Source organism: Cricetulus griseus, chromosome 2 (genome assembly GCF_003668045.3).
Source record: "Cricetulus griseus strain 17A/GY chromosome 2, alternate assembly CriGri-PICRH-1.0, whole genome shotgun sequence".
In the NCBI taxonomy this organism is placed as follows: domain Eukaryota; kingdom Metazoa; phylum Chordata; class Mammalia; order Rodentia; family Cricetidae; genus Cricetulus; species Cricetulus griseus.
In genome coordinates, this window is record NC_048595.1 from 408,281,351 (window position 1) to 408,294,249 (window position 12,899).

The 12,899-nt window shown below is 39.9% G+C and overlaps 1 protein-coding gene across 1 annotated transcript in view; it reads right to left on the bottom strand.

Annotated features, from left to right (window-relative positions):
• Dnah7 (dynein axonemal heavy chain 7) overlaps positions 1–12,558 on the bottom strand; it is a 215,011-nt gene extending 202,453 nt beyond the window's left edge. Inside the window, exons 1-5 of the mRNA XM_035438832.1 lie at positions 12,490–12,558; positions 11,882–11,944; positions 8,225–8,287; positions 6,378–6,486; positions 5,019–5,166 (exon numbers count right to left, since the gene is read on the bottom strand). Of these exons, the coding sequence (XP_035294723.1) occupies positions 5,019–5,166; positions 6,378–6,486; positions 8,225–8,287; positions 11,882–11,944; positions 12,490–12,558 (452 nt within the window). The remainder of the gene's footprint in view (positions 1–5,018; positions 5,167–6,377; positions 6,487–8,224; positions 8,288–11,881; positions 11,945–12,489) is intronic.
• Between the last annotated feature and the right edge of the window lie 341 nt (positions 12,559–12,899).

Below are 12,899 nucleotides of genomic sequence, written 5' to 3' on the forward strand. Positions count from 1 at the left end.
ACTTTGCCTAGTTAAGAAAAATAGGATATATTTATATTTTATTTCTCAAAAGTGAAAAATAACATATAGCAATATATGCTATTTTTCTGTTTATAAAATTAAGAGGCCTTTAGTTTACAATAGAAGCACAGTAATCCCTTCTTCAAATGCAAAATCAGAAGTGGAATGATTTTAACCCATGATTATGAGGAGATGAGAAGAAAAATCAGTCATTGAAGAGACAGGCCCCAGGGGGCAGACAGCAGAGTTTAAATGCTATAGCCCATCTGTCACAGAAGGAAGCAAGCAATTGGCCTGGAGCCTCCAGAAAGGCTCTCACCCTGGAGTCAGCAGGTACCAAAGGTGCCAGAAAATGAGGTTATCTCGATAGCTAATTACACAGAAAATTAGGCAGCTGAATGGGAACAACACATACCCCAAAGGCAAAAATGTTCCAAACACAGCTCCAGAATAGAAAATATGACTAGATCAATATCAAGCAAATTAATTGAATTAGTAATTAATAATTTCCCAGAAAGGGAATTTCAGGTTCAGGTGGCCTCACTAATGAGTTTTGTCAGGGAAAAAATCCAACCAGTTCTCCAGAAACAACTTCAAAAAACAGAGGAAAAAAAAAGTCACAATTCATTTTCTGAGGATAGTAGAGATTTGATAACAGAGCTGGAGACATGACGTGGCAGGCCCAAATTGTTCATCTTGTTTATAAACTCATCACAAAATAGCAAATCTGTCTCCTCCAGATGAGCAAGATGCTAGAAGGAGAGGAGGCCAAGAGGAAGACCACAGTGGCCTGAAACCTGCTCCTATGATGCCCAAAGAGTAATAAGTCCTCTGTGTAAGCAAGGGCCTAGGACCAAGGGTACTTACTGGCCAGGACACCCAGGGATAAAGAGGTCCCCAATGCTTTGTCAGGTGCCCCAACTGCAGCAGCTGCAGCAGAAGTCTCTCCTGTGATTAACCAGCTCCCTGGGCTTCCTGCAGCTTAAGCCAGAGAAAGGCAAGAGAAGCAGAGCTGCCCTGCTACGACCTTGGTAGAGGTCAAGAGGGTTTAGTGGGTATTGGCTGCACATGATGTAGCCCTATCCATTTGTTGTTCTTTCTGCCTGTCCTGTGTTACACACTGGGGGGAGGGAGGGGCGGGGCACTTACTGCACCATCGAGGAGAAAGCCAGGCTGGGCAGCTGGCTGGCATGCAGGAACACATGAACCACTAATGTGTTTTCACGTTAACTAGATAAGCTGGTGGAAGCTACCAGAACCAATTACAACAGCAATGGTGGGAAGCAATGTCCACAGTGTGTGGCTTCACTGCCGCACTGGAAAGGGCAAGGGACTTGCCACCAAACTAGGTTAATAGTACATCACTGCGTTTTCTGGACATAAATATAATTTTTAAATTGTCCTTCAAAAAACTTAGCAAATAAAATCCAGTAATATTATAGAGATGGTATACAATGACGGAGTAAAACCTAGGAGAGCCATTAGGGAAATGTATCCTAATTTGATAGAATAAAGGAGAAAGGCCAAAGGTCATCTCAGTAGAGAAAAATGTAGCACCTAAATAAAACCTCTCACAAACTATCACACCCCGCCTTCATTTTCATTTACATATTCAGTTCAGAGATTACAATTTTATGCCTTTTTTAATTTAGTTGAAAGTTTTATCATTATAAGTGGAAAAGCTATAATGATATACTTATTAAGTAAAAGGTGATACTATAATTTAATATAATGTACAACTAAATCTAGTAACATAAATTGCCTCAAATACTCATTTTTTTTTCAGAATGAGACTTTATAAATCTACTCACCTCAGTGATCTTTAGGTATTTGGTTGTTGTTTGCCATATTTCCCCTTGTTCTGCAAAGATTCTCTGAGAAAAATGCCTTCAGTTCCTCCTGCATGATTGCTGTTGTGTGGTCTTTCATGACCTCACACCTACCCAAACTCAGCCAGCCTTTGCTAACTTCTGCTACACTGAGTGAGGTAATCCAGACCCAGAAAGACAAATGTCACCTTCCTCTCTCATCTTCAGCTATGAGTATGTAACCTGGGGTAACTGTAGAAGCCAGGGAAGGAAGAGAGAAGCCGAGAGAGAGGAAGCCCCAGAATGGGGGACAGTAGGATACAAGTGTCATGAAGGGGGAAATGGGGAATGGGGAGGGACTGTTGCTTGGGAAGGAGAAAAAGAAGTCACTACAAAAGGGCAGGAAGGGAAAAGGAAGAAATAACACTAAGAATATTGGAAAAAGCCTTAAGGAAGCATATTTTCATTCACCTAAAATTACATGTATGTCTTAAATGAAGCAATGCCACTTGGGTGGACAATGCTCCCCTCAAGGATCATAGAGTAACAAAACCCCTGGCACCAGGCATAGGAAACCATTTTTTAAGTTGTTGGTCATGGGAGTCCAAGAGATTCCCCAAGCAATATAGTCTATTGCTGTTGTTCTCAGTTGCCTCTCAGACAGCAACGGTAAGTTTTTATTGCTGAAAACACCACATACTTCAGTCAGACATGGAGTAGGACATTCAGAATGAGGCAAAACATAGATGATGAGAAACAAGTTAAGTTATAAGGAATAGTGGGACAAGCATAAGATAAGGCCGAGCATTCATAACTAGTAATAAGTTTATATGTATTTATTTGGGAGCTGGTTGGTGGCCCAAAAGAGACCCTGCTACAGCTTTTCTTGACAGCTGATGGAGACCATCACAGAAAATCAAAACTGGTCTAAATGCAGGGAACAACTTATCATGGGATACACAGCCCTAAAAACTATATCTATAAGACAACTCCTGCACCTAAGACTCAGGGAACATTGAGGAATTGAGAGCAGAAAGGTTGTATGAACCCAAAGGATCAGCAAGTCTGCTATGAGAGCACTTCTAGAAGGACAGGAAGCTATACCCATGATACCTTAATATTATGTCTGCATAAACAATGCTTGAACAATTACAACACCAACAGACATGCAAACATGGGAAGTTCAAAAATCTCATAGGGGCCCCACCCTTAGACAAAGAAATACAGACAACTAACAACTACTAAGACTGAGAGAATTTGTCTTTCATGTGGTTGAGCCCCCAGTTAATTGACCCACTGGGGTCAGCCCTGAAATCATATACATACAAGCAACACTAAACTGACTCAGCAGGTTGTATTTATTTATTTGTGTGTGTGTGTGTGTGTGTGTGTGTGTGTGTGTGTGTGTGTGTGTGTAGGGGGTGGGGTGTGTATATAATAATAAGTAAGAAAAAAGGCCATGGATTTGAAAGGAATCAGGGGGAGTCATGAAAGGGGTTGAAGGGAAAAGACATGGGAGAGGTCAGAGGAAGGAAAGGGGAAGTGGGAAATGATCCAAAGATTTTTTTAAATAAAAAAGAAAATGTCAAGGCAGAGCTAGCAAAAATACTGAGGTTGTAGCTGTGCCTGTGTGGCTGGGGCCTTGGTCTTCACACTAAGGTAAGGAAGAATCTAATACTACAAGCCTGAGTGAAATGGTGACTCAAACTGAGACCCTGCATCAAACTGAAAACTAAGATGCAATTCTTCTTTCAATGAAATGGGACCTAGAAATTACAAGAAGCAGCATCAAGAAAGCTCACCTTAGCCGCTCCATGCTCTGATACCTGTGGGGTTTGACTGGGGCCCTTGTGACTGACCAATCAGCACACTATAAGGATCCAGGATGGTAAGGGAGGCAAGGAAGGCATAAAGGACAGGAAGGAAAAAAGCAAGCTCATATTCCTTGCCAGGTGTGGTGGCTCATGTCAACAATCCCAGCTATTTCTGGGGCTGAGGAAAAAAATGATTCCAAGTTCTAACCTATAAAGCAAGACATTAACTCAAAATAAAAATCAAAAGAGGATTGGGTGTGTAGGTCAGTTATTCAGTACTTGCCTTAGCATGCATGATGCCTGGGGTTCAACCCCCCCCTATACTAGAAGTAGAGGGAGAAGAACATTTCCTCCTCGAAGAATTTGTAACTATAGGCTCTTTCTCCCATTGATTTGGTGCTGATTTTACACCATGTGATCTGAATGTATTCACTCGAAGAAAACAACAAAAGCAACACACGTGAGATAAGCTGGTAATGTTCTTGTGGCATCTGTCAAAAGCAAGCTCAAAACCACTCAATCTGTAGCTGTATATGAAGGCAAATGCCTGCATCTCCTCCAGCACTTGGGGGGCAGAGGGAGGATTGTGAATTTGTCTCCAACCAGGGCTACATAGTAAGATCCTGGCTGAAAGTGAAAAGATAAATACATGTTTTGAAACCATGTCCTCAATCTGCCTGTGAGAGCACACACACATCCCGCTTGCTCTAAGTAAGCATGCAGCATCCGCTGTTCCTCTCAAGAGGTCCAGAGAGTGAAGTGTCATGTGGAGGCAGCAAGCAGCTTCCTATGGGTGAGTCACTTACCACAATGGGTCATGAAACCCCATGTGTTCCACAGGTAGTCATTGGCACCACGAGAGTCAGAATGAAGCAAGAGAGAGCACTAAACAACTTGCACAAGCTGTGTGGAAACAGCAAAGAGTAGTCACCTGAGTCTTTGTGGCTCTCCATGGAAAGCTGCAAAACTCAGGCTAGGTGAGGCCAGCCATGCTCACACTGTATATCATTCCACCCTAATTTCTGTCCCACACGAGGAGACCATCAACACCATAGAAGTCACCAAATCACCTGAACAGACAACATGGGGTGGTTTTGAGGACAGCCCATCTACATCCTCTGACAGACACTATGACAACAGCCAGAACTCCCAGATAGTCTCTGTTCACTCATCTGGCATCAAAAATTAACACAGTCACCTTTACAAGTGACGGTATTTAAAAGTGGGACCTACTTGACAGGGGTAATCTCAAACTCTTCCAGTCTCTACTTTTACAGTAACCTCACTGTAACAAGGCTTTGAGGCACCCCCTAGAGACAAGCAAAGTGCTTGTATTTCAGCTCTTGCTTCCCAGGGCTTTGCTAGGGTTACATGCTGGTCAGTTTGTGGGACTCACATAATGACATTGACGAGAGTGCTTCTAAAATTCTCTCGATCCTTATGTGGAGATTTGACCCTTGCTCTGGAAGTCGACGGTCCAGCTCTGTTATCATCAATCTGGTCCAGTATCTTGCCTTTTTTTCCCATTTGCTCTATGTAGTCAGCTTAAATTTTAAAAACAAGTTATTCTTGTGAAAGGTAAGCTAAAACATGTAAGTCCTTAGAATAAGGTGCTGTACCACCATCAAGAAAAAAAAAAAACACTACACATTTTACATTCTCATTTCAAAGAATCCTAATGTATATTTTTTTTACTATCAAAAGTTATTCAACACTACTTTAAATCATCATAATAGGAGCCTCTTTTACTGTAAGAATATTGTTGAATAATAGGAGCCTCTTTTACTGTAAGAATATTGTTGAATCATGTGTTGCTTTGTCCTCAGTAATATTTTTAAAAGGATCAAGATTTAAACTATGATAATAACCAGAGTTATTCTGTCCAAGAAAAATTTAAAAGAACCATAATTTCAAAAACATTCTAATGTTAAATGGAATCAATCTGATAGTGCTATACATTAAAGTGAAACAAAATGTGTGTATATGTAGCTGTTTGTGTACTTGTGTGCATATACCCGATCTTTGTGGCCTGAAACTCATGGGTTGGGCTTAAATGACTAGCCAGCCCACTTCAGGGACCCTCCCATCTCATCCCAGCACTGGGATTGTAAGGGTAAACTACCACACCTGGATTCTTTTGTGGATGTGTGGAGTAAACTCGGGTCCTCAGGGCCTCATGTTTTAACAGGCTGAGCTATCTCTTCAGATCCTATCGTAAAACTATTTTTAAATGACGAATTTGGAAATGTTTTATGCAACTTAGGACATTCTTTTTTAAAAAAGTTCTCAGCCTTTGACACAATCCATCAACATTATGGAGTAGGGAGGGCTGAGCTCATAAGGCCTCACTCAGGAGCCTTCAGTAGTCAAGGGTTGCTTCAGGAGAGGAAGGCTGTTATGTCTCAGTGGTTGCCTTTCCCATGCAGACAACCCTAAATGAATGCATAAGGGACTTCTGGGAGGAAGTGGTTGGGGTTCTGTGTATAAGAGAGAGAAGGGGATACAAAAAGATAATGGAGGAGAATCTGATATATATATATATATATATATATATATATATATATATATATATGAAATGGTGAGACAAAATTAGAATATAAATGTTTCATAAAAAAGCATTTACAATGGCCTTAAATAACTAGAAACTGGAAACAATTTTCTGCATGACACGTGCCACTTAGACTTAACAATTTTATAGTTTTATTAACTATACATATAACTATACATATTTTTAATCAAAAATTAAAGTTCTTACCATATGACTGCTCATTTTTAACAGTATAGGGTTCTGGAATCTGGGTGTCCTGTTTGACATTTAAATTGAATGACGGAGGAGCCTGCTGCCACTGGGGCTTAACTCCTGTCTAAAATAGAACATTTAAATATGATTAGTAAGTAATGTAGAAGATGTTTCATTTAACCCATGAGTATTTCTGTGAGCTGCTCTAGCATTGTCCTCTGGGAAGATGCACAGCCATCCGCAGTAGATCTTCTTTTGCCTGGGTATTACCAGGAAACATGGCCGAAAACCCCACACTACATGGTTATGAGTGCCCATTACCCAAACCTGGAGTGTCTATTCCACACAGTCTTCTCACTGCCCATGTGAGCCACTGTCTATAATTTCTCTCAACATGCTTTTGACTGATGAATAACAGCATGAAATTCTTCATATCAAAACACACCAGTGGGGTACCATGCAGTGTTTCAGTACTTGAATACATTGTGTAGTATCTAAGCTAAGTTAAATAATTCTCCGTGAAAAATTATCATTTACAGTGAAAGCCTTCAAATTCTGTCAGTTAGGTTTCTGAAATGTGCATTGCATTCTAGTTATTTATAGTTGCCCTACTGTACACTAGCAGACTCAGATGCCTCAGTCTGTCTAGCTGTAACTTAATGACCCATCCCCTGCCTTCTTAGTAAGGTGTCTAAGAATTCATTTGTTTCTTCTAAATAGTCAAGTTCATCATCATACAGTTATTTATAATGATCTCTTTTAATGTAACAAATATTTTCATCTTTTGTATTTTTGTGATGTTAAACTGTGGTGTCTTCCTTTTTCATTTTGAATCTTCTCTTTTAATTTTTTGTCATCTTTTCAAAGAACCATGTTTTGTTTCCCAGATCTTTGTCAGTATCCATCCCATTTATTTCTGCTCTGTTCTTTCTTAAACTCCTTGGGGTTTGGTTGTCTCAGGGTTCTACTTGTAGAGATGCAGTGGTAGATTTAAGGTCATTGTCTCCCTACTTATTGAATGTTGTATAAGCTTTCTTAGTGCTGCATTCCATACATTTTGAAATATTATCTTCACAATTTCATTTAATTTTTAAATTTCCTTCTTGATTTTCCCTTCATTCATTTGTTGTCCAAAAGCAGCTTCTTTAATTCCCATGATTTGTGTAATTTGCTGAGATTTTCTTATGATTTCTCAGTTTTTTTGCACTGTGGCTAGAAAAAAAAATCTATATGACTTCATTTAAAAAACAAAACAGTTTTTTTTTTTCTGAGACTCTATTTAAATTTAAAACCCAGGAGCTACAAGGAGGTAATTCAATGATGTTGATTTCAAGGCAGCTATGAAAGACAATAAACATTAAGTAGTCAATGCTTAACTAAATGCCTGCAGTCTTTCCCACAAGACAATGACCATTCAAAATCAAAATAATGAAAAGGGAAGCCAGGATCCATGAGAATATTGGTAGAATGGGCTTTACCACTGATAGGTCCATCTACACAGAGATAATCAAATTTTCCCACTTTCAGTACAGAAACTGAGGCCCAGAGAGGGAAATGACTCCCCAGAGGTCACAGAGTTTTGCTCTGAGCCCTTATTTCCTGGCAGTGACATTTCCTCTGCTAATTCATCTTGGTAATGCTTTTATTTATCCTTAAATATTCTATACACACTGAAAAATTATGGTCACAAAGGTTTTATATATATATATACACATATATATGTATATATATATATAATATTAGAGAATCTCTCTATCAAAAAAATCAAATCAGAGCACAAAATCAGAAATTTGGTATTTCAAATTTGGATCCTATAAACCTTTGAAAATGGCAACATTTTAGAAATTATATAGATAAATTACCATAGTTAATTGGGGTAAAACTCTTGTTGGCAGTTTGGCCTTTTCTTTGCTGGCTGGTTTATCCTGTATAAAATACATGAGAGAAAAAAGAAAAAAAACCATTAACACAAATTTTATGTTGTCCAATATAAAGTACCTTTTATCCAAAATGTTCAAAGGTGAACTCTAGGACTCATAATTCTCCCTGTGTGGGCCAGGCATGGTTGTGCTTTTAATCCTAGCACTCCAGAGGCAGAGGCAGGCAGACCTCTGTGAATTCAAGACCAGCCTGGTCTACACAACTAGTTCAGACCAGCCACCACTATATTTTGTCTTAACATTGCCTTCTGCAGTGCAGAGAAACAGAAAGGACGTGCAGCAAGGCATCAAAAGCCTTAAAAATCAGGTAAAATCTTCCCTACATCACAACTGCTGAGAATTTAATCTAACCTTAGTGTGCGTGGCTTACTTATATCTCTCTACTACTAAAATACCATATTTTCCTCACTGACATACCAGAATCAGTCCTTCCTGAAGCTACAGCATGTTTGGCTTAATTCGTCCAATGGCCATGAGTAACAATTGTGCTTTTCTGCAATTTCCTTGGGGGGAACGTCTGGCAGCAGTCATACCATGGGAGGAACATTACCAGCTAAAGGGATGACTGCTGGGGTTAGGGTCATTAATGTTTGGGTGTATAAAGCAGATATCAGCTGTGTGTTGGGCCAGATGTCGATGCTCTGGTTCTCAGCTGCAAACTGACTCTTTCTGTTCCCATTGGATACTCAACAGTTCCCTCAATGTTTCTCTATTTCCAGCCAGTACACTCTTAGAAGATGCTAAAGAGACCTGTAAGATAGGGTCTTTGTCCAGGTGTTTTTTTCTCATACTCTCCTGGTGTGACTGCCAACTGTTAGCACCCTGATCAGTAGGTACCCTCTCCATTGTGCTTGGCTATCCCAGTGCAGACATCCTCCAGCACATTTCACTGGTACTCCATGGTGGCTTTCCACTAAGTGCTAGGGAAAGGGATTCATTTCAAGATTTCAGCATCCCAGCCTGTTGTGGAATATTCCTTTACACTGTGAATATATGTCTCTGTGACTGGTTTGATAGAAAGCTAAACAGTCAATAGCTAGGCAGGATTTTCAGGACAGAGAGAACACTGGGAAGAAGAAGAAGGATGAGGATACCAGGAGAAGCCAGCCAGACATGGAATGAGGCAGACCCACAAAATGGGATAAAGGTATAAGACACGTGGTAGAATGCACATTAAAAGATATGGGTTAATTTAAATTATAAGAGCTAGGTAGGAACAAGCCTAAGATATAGGACAAGCTTTCATAATTAATAATAAATCTCTGTGTCGTGATTTGGGAGCTGGTGGCTGGGACAGAAAAATCTGCCTATACCAGCGAGTGGCAACCACCCTCTTGCAGACCTGTACTACCCTAGCAAATGCCTCCGCAACTGGTGAGCCACAGTCACACCATCTCCAGTGAGGTCCAAGTCTGAGCTTTGTGGAAGTAATGGATCTTGAAAGCATGTTTCTTGAGCCCTCTCCTTCAGACCTATGGAGTGTGGTTGTTCCATTTTCTAGATTGCTCTTTACACTTGCACTGCCCAAATAGCATCATTAGTCCTCTGTGGCTACTAATCACTTGAAAGGTGGCTGCTCAGAATTGAAATGTATCTACAAATAAAATATATCTTGGATTTTGAAGATAATTCAAAACAGAGGATACAAATTATCTCACTGTAACTCCTCAAATTTATAAGATCATATTTTATGTTGATTATATTTGGCATATAAGTAGCACATTTTTTGAGATAAATACCATTGTGCCACTTTCATGCCTTTTATATGGATAAGGAATGGCATGTTTCTTATTTCACATATAAAATGTGACTTCTTGCATCCAGGACAGATTAGACAGTAGAATAGTCAAGGAAAGTTTAAAAGGAATACTGATGGAAGCCAAACTTTGAAACACAATTGGATCTCCACAGAGAAGGAAAGCAATGCTTTTACTAAGGACAGGAAGGCATGAGGAATTAGTGGCCAAAGAAGAAGAGCACGCTTGAGAGAGGACATTGGAGTGGGTGGCCTGGGCACTTGGGTAACTCAGGCCAAAGGCAAGCCATTTCTTTTAAACAAGGAACTACTGAGTCCCTACTGTATGCTGGGCTCTAGTGCTCTACTTAAGGCAGCAGGTCTATAGTTACAGGCAGTCTGCCTCTGTCTTCATGATGCATACATTCTAGTGGAAGTATAGACAGCTATTTAAGAATTGGTGTATCAAATAATACCAAGAAGTAATGATACAATGGAGAAAAACAGAGTGAAGAGACGGTGATGTGTTAGCTATCTATCTAGGAATAAGAGTAAGAGACTGCAAGGTTTTGAGTGGGAAGCTGAAAAACAGAGTGAGGAGGGAAAGGGGAGATAGGACTGAATAGGTGGGTACTGTTATATCATAGAGGACACAGGATTTGGGCTCTGGCTAGCAACAGAAACTTACTGCAGTTCCTCTTATGGTGACCCTAATGACAATTTCCAAGCCTCAATCCCAGTTTACACCTCCTGCCCTGTGTAAGTGGTAGCACTTTTCTCTTTCAATAGTATGTCACTTCAGATGACAAATGATTCTGTTACTCACTGACCATGCAAGGACACACAAATTATTATTCCATACATGTTTCTTGAAACAGTGAACACAATACATATGAAGAGACTAGGGCCAGCCGTGGGGCTAGACTGACAGCATTTTTAAACAAGGCAGGCAGGGAAAATTTTACAGGCAGAGCTGTAACAGAAGGCTACCTCAGCCTTCTTGAGAATCTTCTCACTGCACTGTTCAGAAACATTAACAAACTCTCAGTAAAGGAGAAACAAAACTTTAGCTTAGTTTTCAAAGCTCTCATTCACAGTCTCCAAATTATCTCAATTCCAAGCCTCCTCTTGGTTTTCCTATGACCTGCACTGCATAGACATAGCAGATGGCAAATATGACCTGAACTGCATAGACAATATGACCTGTACTTCATAGATATAGCAGATGGTCAAAAGCTGGTAATATGTCCTCTATCACTCACCCTTGCACACATAGGCATGAAGGCCATCTGCTCCTAGGAGTCATAAGAATGTAACTCTGTGCCATTAAATCCAATATAAGTAATACATGGTAAGTTTTACCGCAGTGAAATTTAACTTTTCCACTAACAATGCCTATTATCTGCCTTTTCCATAGACAATAATAATTTATAATGAAAATAATGAAAACAAAAGCCAAGATCAACAAAAAAAAATCTCTTGTGGTACAGCTGTTCAGCCATGGGAGAGCCATCTCCTCAGATATTACCAAACCCTCTCAGGTTTAAACTTTCAATGGGGATTCTAAGTGACTCCTAAAGGTCACAGAGACAGACACGAAGCTGTAACCAGATGCCAACACTGACACCCCACCCAGGTCACTTGGGAATTCTTAGCTCAGCTTGCTAAAATAATTCATCCATGCTAGAAATTATGAATCCAGTGACTTCATTAAGAAAGGGGGTTTCCTGGGATATGTACCACATAGAATTCTTCCATCAGTTAGGACCTAGAATTTGAAATCAGACAATAGTAAGCAAGACTATCATAATAGAATAAAGCATGATGATATAGTAACAAATTACCATAGGCAGCTGTGGTAAGAATCTCACTGGTATCTTGGATTTTTCTTTGCTGGGTGGTTTATCCTGTGTGTACAGAAAAATTGCTTACTCATTATCGCTAAATTTAATTCACTCAGCCAAATTTTATGTTTCCTATAAAGTTAAGCACATATCACTCAAAATACCCTGAAACATGATTTACTGATGACATGATCTTATAATCTTATAGAAATCTTATAAAACACCAAGAAATTATTAGAACTATTTAGTTCATTCAGAAATGTTGCAGGATACAAAGTACACACACACACACACACACACACACACACACACACACACACACACACGTAGTAAACAGTCCAAAGTTGAAATTAAGGAACAATTTTAAGATGGTAAGATGGTGTCTCAGTTAGGGTTTCTATTGCTATGACAAACACTATGACCAAAGTCACTTGGGGACGAAAACCTTATTTGGCTTACAGGTCACACTCCATCATCAGGTGAAACCAAGGCAGGAACTGAAGCAGAGACCATGGAGGAACACCACTTACTGGCTTGTACCTCCAGACTTACTCAGCATGCCTTCTTATGTACTCCAGGACCACCTGCCCAGGTATGGCACCACCTACAGTGGGCTGGGCCCTACCACACCAATCACCAACCAAGAAAATGCCCACATAGCCTTGACTACAGCCCATTCTGACAGGGACAGTTTCTCAACCAAGTTTCCCTCTTTCTCAGGTGACTCCAGTTTATGTCATGTTGACAAAAATTAGTTAATTGGATAAAATAGAAACCACTTAACCAGGGCAGATGGCTTTGCAGTTAAGGCACTTGTCACCAAACACAATGACTTGAGTTCAATAGTCTGGACCCACACAATGGAAAGAAAGAAGAGACTTCTGTAAGTTGTCCTTTGGCTTCCATTTTTGCTCAGAAATAAATTTGGCATAAAAAGAAGTGTAAGATGTTTAATTGAGCTATAAGGTATCACTAAATAAGAGTTGAATCTGGGGTCTCACACATGCTAGGCAAGCAC